The sequence below is a fragment of the Takifugu flavidus genome, chromosome 19 (assembly GCF_003711565.1).
Source record: "Takifugu flavidus isolate HTHZ2018 chromosome 19, ASM371156v2, whole genome shotgun sequence".
Lineage (NCBI taxonomy): Eukaryota > Metazoa > Chordata > Actinopteri > Tetraodontiformes > Tetraodontidae > Takifugu > Takifugu flavidus.
Genome location: NC_079538.1, coordinates 12,395 through 31,691, shown reverse-complemented (window position 1 = coordinate 31,691; position 19,297 = coordinate 12,395). Strand labels below are relative to the sequence as shown.

General features: G+C 45.1%; 1 protein-coding gene across 1 annotated transcript in view; it reads left to right on the top strand.

Annotated features, from left to right (window-relative positions):
- Window positions 1-14,656, top strand: part of LOC130516645 (uncharacterized) — an 86,610-nt gene extending 71,954 nt beyond the window's left edge. The window contains exon 2 of the mRNA XM_057017859.1: window positions 13,574-14,656. Within this exon, the coding sequence (XP_056873839.1) occupies window positions 13,595-14,401 (807 nt within the window). The 5' untranslated portion in view covers window positions 13,574-13,594 and the 3' untranslated portion in view covers window positions 14,402-14,656. The remainder of the gene's footprint in view (window positions 1-13,573) is intronic.
- The last annotated feature ends 4,641 nt before the right edge of the window (window positions 14,657-19,297 follow it).

Sequence of the window (19,297 nt, the reverse complement as noted above, 5' to 3'; positions counted from 1 at the left end):
AATAGCATCTTTGCTGAGGGGTTCTGATTATGGTCTTAACCAAAATTGCAGTATGATGCAGTCAGTAGGCTAAAAGAAATGTTTTATATAACATTTGTCAGACTTAATTGTCTACTATAGGCTGAAGGTAGTAGTGATGGTATACATGGTTATACAGGCTGCTGTATGTGTATCAAAATCCCTCCGGAATCAAGAATATCACTAAAATGTATCAACATATCCAGAAAATTTAAAACCATTAATAATGTTTAACAAGTATTTTTATATTGGTCAAACAAACCAATTTTCACATAACCACCTCTTTGTGCTATATATTGGGTGAAAAGTGCCCTGCAAATATTATCAATGATTGATTGATTGATTGATTGCCCCCTCCCCCATAATAATACTAATCTGACATGGTGAGTGTGTTCATTCAGATTCCTAGAAAAAAAAAGAATAAACTAAAGCAAAACTAACCCATCAAGCATGTTTCTTAACAAGTTGTTTACTAAGGCCTGAACAAGAACAGGGAAATGGCATGAACACGTATTCCAATTGCCCCAAGAGAGGGTTAGGCATTTTCCATTTATCTCCCTCTTTGATGCAGACTAGATAGTAAGTGTTGCAGAAGTCTAGTTTGGTGCAGAGTTCCAAATGCAAAAACAATAAGATATAGAGCATATTCATTCTTAACAGAGATGTCCCGATAGGACCCGATAATCCATGCCCAGATACAGAGGTTTGTCTTTCTTCTCCACAAAGAAAAAGCATGTGTAGAGAATGGATGGATGAGACCAGCAAAAAGGAAATTTGAATTGTATTCCTCCATAGTCTCTCTCCAGTGTAGATTTGCTAGTTTGCTTCCCGATGCAAACTATGCATCCCCATGCATTCCGCTCTCGCTCACCTTTGTTCCCTGCTGGTAACGTATTGCATCACTTCCTGTCTTCTCAATTGTTCGTTGGTTGCACTGTGCACGGGGTGTTGTATTCACTTTACTTAATATTGAACACTTGGTGTGTTGTATTCACTTTACTTAAAATTTGAACACTTGGGACATTCTAGTCACCTGATAACAACAGTGAGAAACAATCCATATTAAACAAATACAGGGCTTCGCCGACTATTAGCATTAGCATGGCCTCACCGTCTGTTTCACCCGGTGTCTTTGTCTGTTCAGCGTGTGAAATGTTTAGTTACTCCTCTGCCTCCTTTAGTGAAGGGAATAGGTGCAGAAAGTGTAGTTTATTTACGACTATGGAGGCGAGACCTGGTGAGCTTGAGACGTGGTTCCGCAGCTTGGAGTTAGCTGGAGTTGCGTCAGGTAGACAGGAGAAGCTAGCTGCTGTGGAGCCGCCTAGCGTAGCTTCAGCTAGTGGTCCCCCGGAAGCAGCCGGCTAGCCAGGACAGCTGGGTGACGGTTTGCAGGAAGCGTAGCCCAAAACAAAGGCCCGCGGTGCACCACCAACCGCTTCCCGTGGCTACCCGTTTTTCGGGTGGCCAGAGCGGGCGACATAGAAGCAAATTTACGGCTGCTGGCGAGAACGTAAACGTAAATTTGGTTATTATTAAGTTATTGTTCACGTCGGAGCCAACGACACCCGGCTTCGTCAGTCGGAGGTCACCAAAATTAACATAGAGTCAGTGTGCAACTATGCAAAAATGATGTTGGACTCCGTAGCGTTCTCTGGTCCCCTCCCCAATCTGGCCAGCGATGAGATGTTTAGCCGCATGTCATTGCTTCGTTGCTGGCTGTCACGGTGGTGCCCCGAAAACCAGGTGGCCTTTATAGACAATTGGAGCACCTTTTGGGGAAAACCTGGTCTGATTAGGAGAGATGGTGTCCATCCCACAAGAGATGGTGCTTCTCTCATTTCTAGTAATCTGGCTAATTTTATTACACTCAAAGTGACCTGACAATCCAGGGTCCAGACCAGGATGCAGAGTTGTAGTCTTACACACCTCTCTGCTGCTTCCATAGAACCCTCATCCACCAACAATAACATATTTAACACTATAGAGGTAGTCTCTGTTCCACGGTTAAAAGTTCACCCAGCACAGAGCAGGGGAGCAGTCAATCACCATAATCTTATTAAAATTAATACTAAAGCACAAGTTGGAGAAACTAATATGACAATTAAGTGTGGACTGTTAAATATTATGTAGCCCTGGGTAAAACCAGGTGTGTTAAAAAGAAAAGACATCAGTTAAAATAAATAAAGAAATAAATAGCAGTTAGAGCTAAAAAGAAACAGTTCATGATAAATAAGTTAGTAATTAAAAGGCCACTTCAGATTAAAAGTATGATGAGTGATTTAGCGGTAGGGGGTGAGTTCTGTGTAGTATATGTGTTTTCCAAGATGCATATTACATGTTTGATGCGTTGTCTGTGAATGTATATGTTATAATGTCCCGGGGAAACAGAAGTAATAGACAAGTGGAACAAAATGTATTTTATTTTGAAAAGCTAATGCGCAGGTGTGAGGGAGGTGAGCGGAACAGCGGAAAAAAAGAGAGAAGAGTCGGAGGAGAGGAGAGAGCGTGAAAAAACGGAAAAGTTGATCAAGTATAATAGAAGTTCGTCATTATAGTCGTTCTAGTGTTCGACCAGAACTCTTTTTGAAGACTGAGTGATGACTTTCAAGTAAGTGTTGAGTGGAGAACTCGATACGACAAACGGAGAAGAGGAGAGTGCACGTAGCTGCTGACTTAAGTGGCTGCTAACTCTGAACTTGGCTAACGAGCTAGCGGCTAGCAACCTGGTGGAGCCGAGCAGAGGTGGATGGTCGTCCGCGGTGGAGTGACCTGATGTGGAGCTGAGTCCGGAGTTTCCTGCCTTCCTTTGGAACATCCCTTCCCCTGTTTCAGCAGTTATTCTTCTCACCTGAGGTAACACCTGAGGCACAGCTACACGTTGGAGCCTACCACGTACCCGAGCTGCAACCAGGCCTGCTACGGTAACTTAAGTATTGCCGGCTATTTTATTTTATTGGGGGCCCCACAGTAACTGTGTATTGTGCATATTTTGCATATGTGAACGAAGCCTGTTTACAAATGTTAATTTTCTTGAATCTATGGTTGAGTAAATCTTTTTTATTTTTTATTTTCCACTAAAACTGTGTTGGTCTTTGAATTCCTTGGTTTAAGTTCATTGCAGAAACCTTATTCATTATTTCATATTTTAGAAAGAGCTCAGGTTAGCCACCTCTCAAATAGTAAAATACACTAGAGAGGCGCTACAATTAGATCTCTTTTGTGTAAATCCCTGTTAGTACACGACCTGATAGCGGATCATCACATTGATTTATTTTGTCTTACTGAGACCTGGCTTCAGGAGGAGGAGTATGTTAGCTTAAATGAATCTACTCCTCCTACCCATCTTAATTATCATATTCCTCGTGTTACTGGTCGAGGAGGGGGAGTGGCAGCAATCTATCACTCCAAGTTATTAATTAATCATAGACCAAAATATGGCTCCAGTTCATTTGAAAGCCTGACTCTTGGCATCACCCATCTGAGCTGGAAGGCAGAAAAGCCACTTCTGTTTGTAGTTGTATATCGGCCCCCTGCTGGGCCACATTCAGAGTTCCTTTCTGAGTTCTCTGATTTCTTATTTGACTTGGTCCTTAGAACAGACAAAGTCATTATCATTGGAGACTTTAAGATCCATGTAGACATTATAAATTACAGCTTTAGAAATGGCTTCATTTCATTACTTGAGTCAGTTGGTTTCCTCCAGCAGATAAACCAACCAACTCATAACTTCAACCACACCCTAGATCTAGTTCTGACTTATGGTGTGGAGGTAGAACATGTGTCAGTGTTCCCTCAGAACCCACTCCTGTCAGATCATTCTTTGGTCACTTTTACATTTCTGATTAAGGATTCTTCTATGCTCAGAGCACAGTCTTACTATAGCAGATGTCTTTCAGATAATGCTGTAGCTAAATTTAAGGGCGATCCCTATGCTAATCCCAGGACCACTGTGTGTTACCCCAGGGATCAATCATTATAATCTTAGCCCTGCTGAGGTTGACTCTATTGCTGAAGGTGCAGCAACCTCACTGAGAATCACGCTTGATTCTGTTGCCCCCCTGAAAAAGAAAATAGTAAATCAGAGCAGGTGTGCCCCCTGGTATAATTCACATATCAGGACCCTCAAGCAAAAAGTGCGAAGACTGGAAAGGAAGTGGCATTCTTGTAAAATAGACAGCTATCATGTAGCCTGGAAAGAATGTCTATTAGTTTTCAAAAAGGCCCCCCGCTAGGCTAGAACAGCTTATTTTTCTTCTTCAATTGAGGAAAATAAGAACAACCCCAGGTTTCTTTTCAGCACTGTGGCCAAATTAACCAAGAGTCACAGTGTTTTAGATCCATGTATCCCTTCTTCCCTTAGTGGTGAAGACTTCATGAGCTTCTTCACTGATAAAGTTCTAGCTATCAGAGAAAAAGCTAACCAGGCCATCCCTACAACTGGACCATCACCAGATGTGCTGACTGTGGGAACATACAGGTTCTCCAACTTAAACTCCTTCAACCCTATATATTTTTCTGAGGCATCATCGCTAATTCAGAAACCCAAGACCACCACGTATCTTTCAGATCCCATCCCAACACACCTGTTGAAGGATGTTTTACCATTGATAGGCAGTTCTGTCCTGGACCAGATCAATGGTTCTTTAGTGACAGGTTATGTACCCCGGTCCTACAAGGTGGCAGTGATTAAGCCGTTGCTTAAAAAAACATCACTAGATCCTGATGTATTAGCAAATTATAGGCCAATATCCAACCTTCCTTTTATCTCTAAAGTTCTTGAGAAGGTGGTGGTAACTCAGTTACTGGAGCACCTGCAGAGGAACAGCCTGTTTGAGATGTTTCAGTCAGGCTTTAGAGCTCATCACAGCACAGAAACAGCACTTCTTAAAGTTACTAATGATCTTCTCATAGCTTCAGATCATGGACTGGTCTCTATGCTGGTTCTGCGGGATCTCAGTGCTGCTTTTGATACAGTTGATCACAGCATCCTGTTACATAGACTGGAACATGTGATTGGTGTAGGAATATTGGAAGGAACCAATAAGTGGAACTAATGTGCCGATGTTGGTAACTACTAGGAACACATTTAGGGTAACGCCCATTCCCCTTTTGGCGGTATGTTTTACGTGCTTGCGGAGTACTCGTGTGTGGATTAAAACAATAGAAAGGATACACTCGTCTCGTCTCTCTTAGAGATATCTACAAGGCATAGAGTATTGCTACATGGTGTCAGAAGCATCGAGTCCAGTCACCATAATTTTCGGAGGCAGATGAGAAGACGTTTGTTCGGAGCAGAAACGGACGTTTTGATGAGTGAGGGCTGGTCGGCATTTCGGAGCTAATAAGCTAACTAGCTAGCAGTTAGATACTGTAGTAGTAGCTTTCTGAAAACGGCCGAATCAAGCTGAAATTGACGGTGCTATTAAAGACTGCATCGAGAGTGATCCTGCATATTTTGTTGACTTGAAAAGAAGATTTTTTTTGAAGAAAAAAAAAAAAGAATACGACACACAAAGAAGAGGATGGATTCCCCGTTCTCCATAAGCCCACCAGAGAACTTTGACTTCTCAGACTTTCCAAGCTGGCCAAACTGGATCCGCAGATTTGAGAGATTTAGAGTTGCTTCTGGACTGGACCAAAAAGGTGAAGCCTATCAAGTCAATTCACTAGTTTATGCCATGGGTGATAAAGCTGATGATATTCTGTGTACACTGGGTTTAAGTGAAGAAGACAAGAAGAAATACAAGCCAGTAAAAGAGGCTTTTGATAAATACTTCATTTGCAAGCACAATGTGATTTATGAACGGTGCAGATTTAACAAAAGGAGCCAAGAGCCAGGTGAATTGGCCGAATCGTTCATTTCTGCAGTTTACAAACTGGCAGAACACTGCAATTATGGTGCAATGGAGGAAGCAATGATCAGAGACAGGTTGGTGGCAGGCATAAGATACCAGGGCCTGTCAGAGCGCCTGCATGAGGAGATAAAGAAACAACAGCCCACTGTGCATGACACAGGTGGTCCAGAGGTAGGTTTTGAGTCTGACCTTAAAAGTAGCGATGGAGTCAGCCTCCCGTACCTGGACAGGGAGCTGGTTCCATAGCAGGGGGGCCTGGTAGCTAAATGGGTTTTAAAAATTATTCTAAATTTAACGGGCAGCCAATGAAGCGACGCCAGTACAGGAGTAATGTGATCTCTTTTGTCAATACCTGTCAGAACTCTGGCTGCAGCATTTTGGATCAACTGGAGGCTTCTTAAAGAGTTGTTTGGACACCCTGATAATAAAGAGTTACAGTAGTCCAGCCTGGAAGTAACAAATGCATGGACTAACTTTTCAGCATCATGCCGCGTCAGCAGTTTCCTGATCTTTGTGATGTTCCTCAAGTGAAAAAAGGCACTTCTAGAGACTAATTTAATGTGTGAGTTGAAGGAGAGATTTTGATCAAAAGTTACTCCTAGATTCCTCACAGAGAGACTAGATGTTAATGAGATACCATCTAGAGTGATCATGTGATCTAATCTATCCCTGAATGCCACTTTGTCCTCATCCCAATTTTAGATTCTCCCGCCACAGAGCAAAAGTCCAGTCTCTTCCTCCCGCTTGACAACCAGACAGTCCAAGGTCGTGTCTTTGAATTCAACTCCCTCTTGAGCTGCCAGAGCAAGATCTTTGAAGGCTTTTTCTCATTCAGTTACAGACAGATATGGCCTTGCCTCCCACTTTGATGGAACTGGGGCCTGGCTTTTGCCACAAAGCCAGACTTGAACTGCTGGTCTTACCCAGGCAATGGCCCCACAGAGTTGTGTCAAGCAGCTGAATCTTTGGGGGTCCACAAGATGCACAATTGCGGCACTGGTTGGGCCCGATTTGAGTTGGGCTTTGGCCTTGACCATTGCAGAAAATGCCTTCCGCCGAAGGCCTCTGCTTTCCTCAGTAATGGAGGGGTGGAGCTCTCTTGCAGTTTTGACGGGCCATTCTGATTCAGGCAGCTTCAAGAATCCAGGGCCCTCCTGCCAGACAGACCCTTCAGCAAGTTCTTCTGGAGATGCTCCCCTTGTAATAAGGTCAGCAATATTCAATTTTCCTTCGACCCATTTCCAGTTATCCACTGGTCCGGCCTTTTAGATTTCACCGATCCGATTTGCAAAAAATGTCTGGAAGCCATAACTGTCTTTCTGGATGGCTCCCAGAATCGTCTGGCTGTCAACAAGATGCGTCCACTGTGCAATCTTTATATAGCAATGCTTCTCATAGTAAGTCTTCAGACGAGTTGCAAAGACAGCCCCACATAACTCAGCTTTCATGACATCTCCTTTTTGGTTGAGTGGGGTGAGTTTGGCCTTTGATTCGACCAGCTTGACGACAACCCCATCCTTGGTTTCCCATCTAAGGTAGAGAACGGCCCCATAGGATGCTTCACTGCCATCAGAAAATGTTATTCCCATTGGTTGGCCTATGGCTCCAGGGGGTGTGAGGTTCCTGTCAAATCGGACTTGACCAAGGCGCACATACTGCTCAAAAAGTTCAATTGCAGCCTCTCTAAGACGTGGCAAGAGGGGAATGTCCCAGGTGTCTTTTGAGGAATGGTCTCTGCCAGCTTCTTGAAAAGACTCTCGGACAAGCATTACTCCTCTTTGCTTGGCAGGTGAAGCCAGATCGATGGGGTCATAAAACCCTGCAATCTGACTCAGCATTATGCGTCTGGTCAGAGGGTTGGGGGTACTGCCTCTTATCTCTTACTCTTTCAAGTCCAGCCCAGTCCTCATTTTTCCCCGCCTTTTTGAAAAGTTCACTGATGTCAGCACGCAAAGATGGTCTAACTCAGGTTCATATCCCAACCCCAGTGCCTTGTTTTCTTCATCGTGCATCTGGTTAGGTAGGATGAAGGTCTTGGGTTGCATTGGCTCCACATGACAGTGGTTAGTGGGTTCTTTGCTCATCCCACTTTGGCCTGTCAGTACCCACGGCTTGAGGGCAAAGCCACCAGCTTTTAAGATTTTCTCCACCCCTTTGGTCAGCTCACTTAGCGTCTGAAGGTCATTGTGTGATGTTAAAATATCGTCCACATAGCAGTCCTCAGACACAATTCGACACTCCGCAACCATGGAGGAAAACTGAGGTAAGTTTGCAGTCTCCCTAAGGGCAACCTGAGCAAGACATCCAGGTGGCTTGTCGCCTATGTTGACTCTGACGACAGCAAACTCTTTGATTTCCTCTTCAGGGTTGTCCCTCCACAGGAAGCGATGGAGATGTACTTCCTCATCCTTTAGCCATACGGAATTATACATTTTCTTGACATCGCCAAGAGCAGCATACAATCCAGTTCGGAACCTCAAGAGGACACCTCGGATTGGGTTGAGGACATCAGGGCCTTTGTGTAGGAGGTTGTTTAGGCTCATTCCTTTGAAATCCTGACTGCTATTCCAAACGATCCTCACTGGCGTGGAGCTAGAATGTGGATTGGAGCGACCAGGTGGCTGATGTACCACACTGGTCCATTCCAGTTCTGGATCTCCTGTTTGGCGAGTTCAACGGCTGCTCCTCTTGACACCATCTCATGGATCTGCTCTTGGTATGCCGCTTTCCATGCAGGTTCCTTTGCCAGCCAAGCCTCTGTTTTCCGGAAGGTTGCTTCCAGTGCTTGGCGATTATCCGGCAGAACTGCCGGGTTGGCCATCCATGGGTAAGATGCGTCCCAATGCGGGGAGTCACTGTGTTTGTTAGGGGTGGGCAAGTGAAGCCTCATGAAGCGCTGAGGCTTTCCTAACAATTGTGTCGAAAAAGATTCAAAGCTTCGAGACTTCAGTGACGGTGACATCTGGTGGACAGCTGAAGCCATAGCAACCTCCAAAGAGCAGGACTGAAGCACTGGCACCGTTTCAATCCCATGACACTAATAAAAGTTAATTGTGTGCTCATCCAGGGGTTTTGTTCATTCATACCAAATAATGATTATATCGTCTTTACAATAAAATATACAGATGCTCTCCCCCTTACTCTAAAACACATTCAAGATTAACCCAAAGAATAAATGCAAATTATATTAAGGGTTCAGTGTTGGTTAAGGGTTCATTGAACACTTTGAGATTTATTTAAAAACTACTAAAAGTCCCTAACAGGATTAGAGATCCTTCCCACTTTGCAAATGATCATGGTGTTTGAGTTCAGAAACATTATTTTTGTGTGTGTGAAGTGTTTTTAAGGAAAACCTTTAAAGATAATGGTTTGCCATTTGTCCTATGTTTGATTTGGAATGATTTAGTTATTTGTCCTCGTCGATTATTGGTGGTACTCGCCATGAAACTTGCCAAAATACTCTAACTCTCACTCTCCAAATCTCTATCTCCTCACAACCCAACAATTTTGGAGCATATTAATGCATCTTATATAGCTGATATGCCATCAAACCACTCAAATCTGTCTCAGAATGCATTGAAACGGCATGAGCCAATGACACACACTGAAAGGCTGAGCCAATGAAAGGCTTTGAAACATTTTGAAGCAATGAAGCGTGAAGCGAAACAGCGATGACGTTCGGTCACGTGACACTGGTGTTTCGACACAAGCTCCGACACAGTGTTTCGAATCACTCCGCTTCGGGAAGAGTGACACAAGTTCCAAAGCCTCGGTATCATTTGCCCATCACTAGTGTTTGTCTGCTAACACATAAGAGAGACATTCTTTTATCTTCTCCAATTCCCTTTCTTCTCTAAGCGTCATCTCTTTGCCCCCAAGAGGACACTTGCCGCATTTGCAGCCGCCGAATCTTGGGTCACAAGGTGCACAATGCTGTCCCACTTGAACCACTCAAAATGTCTTTGTTCATGACCATGGTGTTACTCAGGATCACATTATGCATTCTTGTAGGGTCCTTATCCAGGTCTTGAGAGTAATCACGGACCTCTCTGTACACCTGTGAGCAGGTTCTCATGGACTTGGCGAAGTGGGTTTCGGACAGGTGCAGCCTCAACCTCTTCGAAAAGATCATGGTGGGTGCCGCCAACAGTTTTGCCCAGTGGGCTGTCCCAGAGGACTAAATCCCCTTCCATCTTGAACGGTTGTGGAACCAGGCGACCTTCCCTGTGGCTTATAAGAAGATCAATTGTTTCAGGACGGACCAGCTCTTCTGCTGGAACATCAGTAAAGATTTTTGTCAGTTGCTGGGGAGTGACAGGCTGACTTACTTCTGCGATACTTTCAAGGCCGTAGCAGAGTAATTTGTGTTCTTTAATGATACCCTTGGTGGTTTTTATTCTTACTTGCAGGGAGTACCCCTTGGTAGGGACAGTCTTTTTCAATCCACCTATGCCATGCACAATTAGCTTGATGCTTTCACCACGTAGGCCAAGGCGCTGGGCAGCATTATTTGTTATATAGTTGGTGTCAGACGCAAAATCAATGAGTGTGCCGATCAGTTGGCCTGAGTTAGTTGTTACTTCTAGCAACATCATGACCACAGGATACTCTTTTGGCCTATATGCAGAGCTGCAAATGGTGGTGGTGGCTTTATTGGAAAAGGCTTCTCTGAACTCAGCCCTCAACTCCGGAGTGATTTTTGCGAGGAGCTCTTCTTGTCTACCGGTAAGTCCAAAGCCTTTAGCATCCACCCTTTTCTTTGCCAGCTCTCTGCTGCCAGTAGCTTTCTCAGCATTCTTGGGGCAGAGCAGGTAGTGGTGAGGTTCTTCCTTTTGACAGTCAGTCTTAGTGCAGAGGAACTTTGGGTTGCAGCGGCCATCCTTTGAGTGGAAGCACAGACACCGATGGCACCCCCCTTGGCTCTTCAGATGTGCTTTTCTCGTCTGGAGATCCATCTCCCTAAAGACTTTACAGACGAACAGCCTTCCAGCATGTGTCCCATCAGCACAGGCGGTGCATGAGTCCAGCCATGACTTTGACTGAGCCTCTCTTTGGCCCGAGGTGGCTTTAGAGAATGCCTTCTTGACTCTTTTTCCGGGCTTCTCTGACATGACTTTTGCTGAGGAACTCCCCTCTTCCGGGCTTAATTCCATCTCTCCTCCAGGATTGCCTCCTGCTTCTTCGGGAACCGCAATAAAAAGGCAAAGTGGTTCCGTGGGTCAAAGCTGTTCCCAGGCTCAGTCTTGTGCGCAATCCATTTCTCTTTCAGAAAAGTCCGGAGCTTACATTCAAGGGATTGTGCCACCCATCTGTTGTTTATCACTTCCTCTTCTCCAAGGATCACAAGGTTGCTAAGAGCTCACTCCACAGCGTGGATCAACTCTTGCAAAATGGCGCTGTCTCAGGCGGCAGCCAGTAGTAGCAGCTCCCTAAACTTAATTGTTCTTTTTTAAACTTTCGTAGTGTTTTCTATACTTGTTTACATTCTTTTCTATTTGGATTTTCTTTCTTTCTTTCCATTTTCAACTGGAGTATTCAGACACCATGTTTTGGAGGCTCGAATACTTTTTTCTCTGTTTTGCGGTGCTTGGGTTATTCGCGGCCCCCATCAGCTGTGCCGAGAAGCGGAGCGGTATTGTCTATACACGCGACCAGCTGATGGCTCTAAGACCACCATCCTTTGTGGTCGGAGAGAAGCCCCAAATCCCTAAGGAGGTGAGGAGGAAACAACGAGGGACTAAGGCTGGAGTTAAACAGAGGATGAAGAGGTGACGTTTTAAACCCTGCGTCCCCGCGGTCATAACGGGGAATGTCAGGTCCCTGGCAAATAAGATGGACGAGCTGGAGGCGCTCACACGGACCCCGCGGGAGTACAGAGAGGCCAGTATCATGTGTTTCACGGAGACATGGCTCCATGGACTGATACCGGACTCTAATGTGACGATCGCTGGTTTCACCACTGTGCGAGCGGACCGAGACACCACCGCGGCCGGTAAGAAGAAAGGAGGGGGACTGGCCGTGTTCGTTAGCAACAGGTGGTGCAACCCGGAGCATATTCACGTCAAGGAGCGCGTGTGCAATCCCGACGTGGAACTTATTGCTATCGGACTCCGTCCATACTATTTGCCACGGGAGTTTACTAACGTCATCGCCATCACCGTTTATATTCCTCCGACCGGTAAAGCGGACTCGGCCTGTGACGTCATTCACTCTGTCACGGCTGACCTGCAGACTAAACAGCCCGGAGCCTTTATCCTCATCACAGGTGACTTCAATCATGCCTCCCTTAAGTCCACTCACCCTACATTCCACCAGTATGTCCAGTGCAGCATGAGAGACAGTAAGACTTTGGATCTACTGTATGCTAATATCACCAATCCATACACCTCCACTGCACTCCCTCCACTAGGCAAGTCTGACCATAATCTCGTGCTGCTCTCCCCATCATACACACCTGTGGTTCAGCAGCAACCAGTCACTGTGAGGACTGTTATGAAATGGTCTGATGGTGCCATGGACTGTCTGCGGGATGCCCTGGAGACCACCAACTGGTCTGCTCTCTGTGAACCACATGGTGAGGACCTGGATGGACTGACAGACTGTGTTTCCAACTACATCAAGTTCTGCACTGAGAACTCCGTCCCCACCAAGAAGGTACGCTGTTACCCAAACAACAAACCATGGGTGACAAGTGACCTGAAGGCCCTTTTGAATAAGAACCCATTGCTGGGGACCCGGCTGAGCTCAGGAGTGTTCAGAAGGAACTGAAACGCAGTCTGAAGGAGAGCAAGGACGCCTACAGGAAGAAGCTGGAGGAGAGACTGGAGAGGAACCAGACCAGGGATGTTTGGAGTGGGATGAGGACGATCACTGGCTTCCAGAAGAAAGGAATACGCTCAGCTGATGGGAACGTGGACCAAGCCAATGAGTTGAACCAGTTTTTCAACAGGTTTGACTCTAGCTCCCCCTCCCCCAGCTGTCCCAATATTCCTCTGGATAACAATGGGTCCCCTTCACACCTCCCAGAGCCCCTAACACCTCTGCCAACTTCTTCTCCCTCCCCCCTGCTGACACCCTACATGGATCCCAGCATGTCACCCATCCCCCGACAGGACTATCCTTCACATCTGGCCAGGTGAGGAGAGAGCTGGAGAGGCTCAACCAGAGGAAGGCTGCCGGACCAGACGGCATCAGCCCACGAGTGCTGAGGAACTGCTCCAGGCAGCTGTGTGGAATACTGCAGCACCTGTTCAACCAGAGCCTTCATCTTCAGAGGATCCCAGTGCTTTGGAAGACATCCTGCCTGGTCCCGGTGCCAAAGAAGACCCATCCTGTGGCACCGAGTGACTACAGGCCAATAGCACTGACCTCCCACATTATGAAGGTCATGGAGCGGCTGGTGCTGTCACACCTCAGACCTCTGGTGAGCCCCTTTCAGGACCCTCTGCAGTTTGCCTATCAGCCCAAGGTGGGGGTTGATGACGCAGTGATATACCTGCTGCAGAGGGCTTACTCCTCCTTGGACAGACTTTAGTGTTTACACCACAGTGTGGGTCATGTTCTTCGACTTCTCTTCTGCCTTCAATACCATCCAGCCAAGACTGCTGAGGGCGAAGTTGGAGAAGATGCAGATGGATGCTCCCCTTGTTTCTTGGATCGAGGACTACCTGACAGGTCGGCCACAGTTTGTGAGACTGCAGAGCTGTGTGTCCGACCCCCTGATGAGCAACACAGGAGCTCCTCAAGGAACTGTGCTCTCCCCATTCCTGTTCACCACCTACACAGCCGACTTCCAGTACCACTCTGAGACATGTCATCTCCAGAAGTACTCGGATGACACAGTCATAGTCGGGTGTGTGGAGAATGGACAGGAGGACGAATACAGGGACCTTGTGGAGAGTTTTGTCAGGTGGAGCAGGGAGAACCTTCTGCAGCTCAACGTGACCAAGACGAAGGAGATGGTGGTGGATTTCAGAAAAAGCAAGTCCCCACCCTCCCCAGTCTGCATCAGTGGGAAAGAAGTGGAACTAGTCCCATCTTACAGGTTCCTGGGTGTCCAGCTGGACAATAAACTGGAGTGGTCCACAAACACCGATGCTGTTTACAAGAAGGCCATGAGCAGACTCTATTTCCTCAGGAGACTCAGGTCCTTCAGTGTTTGCAGCAGGATGCTCCAGATGTTCTACCAGTCTGTCATGGCTAGCACCATCTTCTTTGCTGCGGTGTGCTGGGGTGCAGGCATTAAAGCAAAGGATGCCAACAGACTCAACAAACTCATCAAAAAGGCAGGGTCTGTTGTTGGCTGTAGACTTGATAACTTGGACGAGGTGGTGAGGGACAGGATGGTGTTGAAACTGCGGACAATCATGGACAGTCCCTCCCACCCCCTCCATAACACAGTGGACAAACTGAGGAGCAGCTTCAGCAACAGACTCCTGCAGCCTCGCTGCTCTAAGGAACGGTACAGGAAGTCATTCCTGCCGTCCGCCATTAAACTCTATAATTCACTCAAACCAACTCAACAATAATTGTGTAATGTTTATGCTGTAATTTTATTTCTAATTTATTCTATATTTATGCATATATGCTTATAATGCTTATAATATGTATATATTATATTATGTATATATTATATATATGCTCATAATATATGCTGTATGTATATATGCTTATAACACTCTAATCTTATCTGTATTTTTTTTTTTCTGTCTCTTTACTCTGCATACGCTGCTACTATAACTCAATTTCGCCACGGGGATGAATAAAGTCCATCTTAATCTTAATCTTAATCTTAATTGCCTTCCTGGGGTTTCTTCCTCTGACAGGAGGTAGGCCATGAACCTCTTCAGATATCTTGAGGACAATTTTTGCCTTGTTCCCAAAGCGGTTCCCGAGCATCCTAAATATTTCTTCTACAGCCAGGCAGCTGGAGAGAGCCAAGTCCTTTTTCACTTTGTCACTCAGACTGGCCAGTAGGTGGAACCGTCTAACACCAGCAATTCTCTGGGGGTTGCCCAGCTGTTCAAGCTCTTCCCACTCCATCGGTAGTAGTCGGTCATGTCTCCAGGGAACATGGTTATACAGACGGCAGACCTGTTCTCCCGTCCGGTCTGTTAGATGCCGTTCTGGAAGAGGCCCATGGCCTGACACACTGCGGGAAACCACGATTGATGCAGAGAATGTTCAATATGCACACAATTTAATGTAAAATCAACAATTCGACCACATGAGGGCAAGTTTCCATGGCAGGGCAAGAAAAATTATAGATTTCACTGACATGATTGATAGAGTCAATGGGTTCCGATACCTCTTGGTGGCAGTGGATGCATACACTGGCTGGCCAGAGGCGGTTCCCGTAAAAGCGGAAGATGCAAAAAGTGTTATTAAATTTTTTATTAATCCGACACATGGTTTCCCCAAACAAATTAGGTCTGATAATGGAACTCATTTCAAGAATAAAGATTTACCAGAAGTAGAGAAGGCGTTAGGCGAAGGTAGAAAGAATGAATCAAACACTGAAGAGCAAAATTGGCAAGATATGTGCTCACAGTGGAATGGACACAGGTGCTTCCAATAGCCTTGATGTCAGTGAGAAGCTCTGTTGAGCTCCCGGAGAGGATTCACCCCCTTTGAGCTCGAGAGGGGTGTTCCCTTTCCGGGACCAGGAGCAGAAAACCATAGGCCAGCCCAGCACTTTTATGAAATATAAATCTTATTTTGTTCAACTAAAAACGACACTCTCAGTTTTCTTCCAACAGGCAACCACATCCAGTGAGGATCCAGGAATGCAACACACGGCTGAGTGGGTTCTTCTGAGAGTCATCAAGTGAAAGTGGTCAGAGCACGGGTGGACTGGTCCCTTTGAAGAGTGAACATCACATGTTAACCCTAACATACTAACACCCTAACACATTAACCCTAACTCTGGTATCACTGGAATCAATGTACCCCAGCAGGTAATTCACAGAGAACGCTTGGACAGATCCAGGAACATCTAAAGAAGATGGCACCATGATTAAACTTCTATTGTTCGATTACATCAAAGGGAGCGGTCAATGAATTGTTAGTATTGGCCTAGCTTAGACCAGAATATTGATTTTTCAAACCAAAGTCCCACCTGGACTCAAACCAACAACCTTCCGCAAAGAAGTCAGCGGCTTAAACCACTGACCTATGCAGACACGCTGACCCACTGCAAAGAGGTCATATATGGTTCAAAAAAGCCATAATTTGAATATCATCTGTGGATGTGATTTCTGTGTCAACTTAAATTCCATATTTTCACAGCATGTGAAGAAAAACATCTGTGTGAAGAATATTTAATCATGGCTTTTTTTAAACCATATATGACCTCTTTGCAGTGGGTCAGTGTGACGTCATAGGTCAGTGGTTTAAGCTGCTCACTTTTTTTGCTGAAGGTTGTTGGTTCAAATCCAGGTGGGACTTTGGTTTGAAGAATCAATATTCTTCACACAAATTTTTTTGTTTTTTTATACATCAATTATATAACTTTTTCCCTTTTTAGTTTGTGATTCATTGCTGGAATAGTTACAGGGGTGCTGATTTATAAGCTGTCATACGATCCTCTTTCGCACCATACAGTAATTTCTAAAAAGGATACTTGGTCTTAAAAACTGTGATGCAATGCATGACAGTCACCACGGTAAAACCAAAAACATGTGTGTGAAGAATATTGATTCTTCACACCAAAGTCCCGCCTGGATTCGAACCAACAACCTTCCGCAAAAACATCAGTAGCTTAAACCACTGACCTACAGAGCCACGCAAGATCATTGCAAAGAGGTCATATATGGTTCAAAAAAGCCATAATATGAATATCATCTGTGGATGTAATTTCTGTGTCAACACAAATTCCATATTTTCACAGCATGTGAAAAAAAAAAATCTGTGTGAAGAACATTTAATCATGGCTTTTTTAAAACCATATATGACCTCTTTGCATTGGGTCAATGTGACCTCATAGGTCAGTGGTTTAAGCTGCTCACTTTTTTTGCTGAAGGTTGTTGGTTCGAATCCAGGCGGGACTTTGGTTTGAAGAATCAATATTCTTCACACACATGTTTTTGTTTTTTTATACATCAATTATATAACTTTTTTCCCTTTTTAGTTTGTGATTCATTGCTGGAATACTTACAGGGGTGCTGATTTATAAGATGTCATACGATCCTCTTTCCCACCATACAGTAATTTCTAAAGAGGATACTTGGTCCTAAAAATTGTGATGCAATGCATGACAGTCACCACGGTAAAACCAAAAACATGTGTGTGAAGAATATTGATTCTGTTAACAAGGCAACGCCGTAAGTTTATGTTACATACTTACCTGTATGACTTATGTAATATTACGTGGTTATATGCGAAAATGTTTATAGATGAGTGCAATGTATTGTACGAACATCTGACTTGTTCTGAAAGTATACGTAATGTGCTTCACAGTTTTCACCGCTTCCAGTAAAGAAAATTTCTACAAAATACATCTCCCTGGTTCTTTGCTGGCGGTTTAGCTGTGTGTTTCATACAACACTACAGTGAAAAGGCAGCATTTGACATTTCATCGTGGTCAAAATGGCATCAGTGAAAGGTTCAGCTACAACATCTTCTACAAGGAGTGCTGCTCGTGCTCGTGCTATAGCCGAGGCAGCGAAGGTAAGAGCATCTTATGCAACTAAGGAAGCTGAGCTAATAGTGGAAAAGACAAAGATTGATGCTGCTCTACAAGCATTAACGTTGCAAAGAGAAGCTCAAGCAACTGAAGCAGAGGCTGAAGTATTAGAAGAAGCAGAGGCAATAGAAGAGGAGAAAAGGAGTTCTGTGTCTGAGAGAGTAAAAAGAGAGAGAACTAAAGACTATGTGCAATCCCAGAGCGACCGCAATCCCTTTTTAACCCCGTCCAATGCAACACCCTATGCTCCACACCCAGCTGAGCCATTCGCACAACACATGGCACGCAGAGACCTAATAACTTCGGGTCTCTACCAATATGACGACAGGCCAGAAAACTTCAGAGCTTGGTACTCCTCATTTAATGGTGCTGTAGCTGAGGTCAATCTCACACCAACTCAGGAGCTCGACCTTATGACAAAATGGCTGGGAAAGGACTCGAGTAGCCAAGTGAAGCGCATATGCTCTGTCCACGTCAATAACCCCGCATTAGCTTTAGCAAGAGCATGGGAAAGACTACAAGAGTGCTATGCGGTGCCTGAAATGATTGAAAAGTCACTTTTTCAGAGATTGGACAGCTTCCCTAAACTACTACCTAAAGACAATATAAAACTACGCGAATTAGGGGATTTGCTGCAGGAGATCCAAGGGGCTAAAGAAGATGGATATTTGGCAGGTCTGTCTTACTTGGACACTTCAAGGGGAATAGGTCCAATAGTGGACAAACTCCCATATGCGCTCCAAGAGAAGTGGGTGTCTCACGGCTCCAATTACAAAGAGGAGAACAACGGATATTTCCCACCTTTCAGTTACTTTTGCAAGTTTGTATGCAACGAGGCAAAGAAACGTAATGATCCTAGTTTTGCTCTTCAAAACAGTCAAACACAATTCAAAACCAACTTAAAACACGTAAGCGCAAGCAAACCAGTTGCTGTGCACAAAACAAACATTTCAGCTCCAGATAAGGACATAAACAAAAACTGCCCATTACACAACAAGCCACACCCGCTCACAAAGTGCAGGACCTTTAGGAACAAACCACTGGACGAAAGGAAGGCCTTCCTAAAAGAGAAAGGAATATGCTTTAAATGTTGCTCCTCAGACTCACATCTCGCCAGGGACTGTAAATCTACAGTAAAGTGCGCCGAGTGTGACCGTACAAGCCACGACACCGTCATGCATCCAGGACCTCCACCTCAGACATACAAGGCTCCTCCACCCGTTCAAGATGATGGCGGGGAGGGAGAACACACTTCGAATGAAGTTGAAATGACTTCAAGCTGTACAGCGGTGTGCGGACCAGGTCGTTGGGGTCGTTCATGTTCAAAAATATGTCTCACAAGGGTGTACCCAAAAGGTCAGAAGGACAAAGCAGTTAATGCGTATGTAATTATGGACGACCAAAGCAATCGTTCTTTAGCTAGGCCGGAGTTCTTTGAACTATTTGACATTCAAACCGAGCCTCTCTGCTACAACCTAAGAACATGCTCTGGCCTTGTCGAAACATGGGGCAAAATGGTTGAAGGCTTTCAGTTAGAGTCCTTGGATGGGTCTGTAGTAATCTCATTGCCCCCGCTGATTGAATGTCAGGACATTCCAAATAATAGGAGTGAAATTCCAACACCGAGTGCTGTAATGAACCAGCCGCACCTCAGGCGTGTAGCCAAGTTTATTCCAGAATTGGACCAGAAAGCAGAAATACTCCTGCTACTAGGCCGGGATGTCTTGCGTGCGCATAAAGT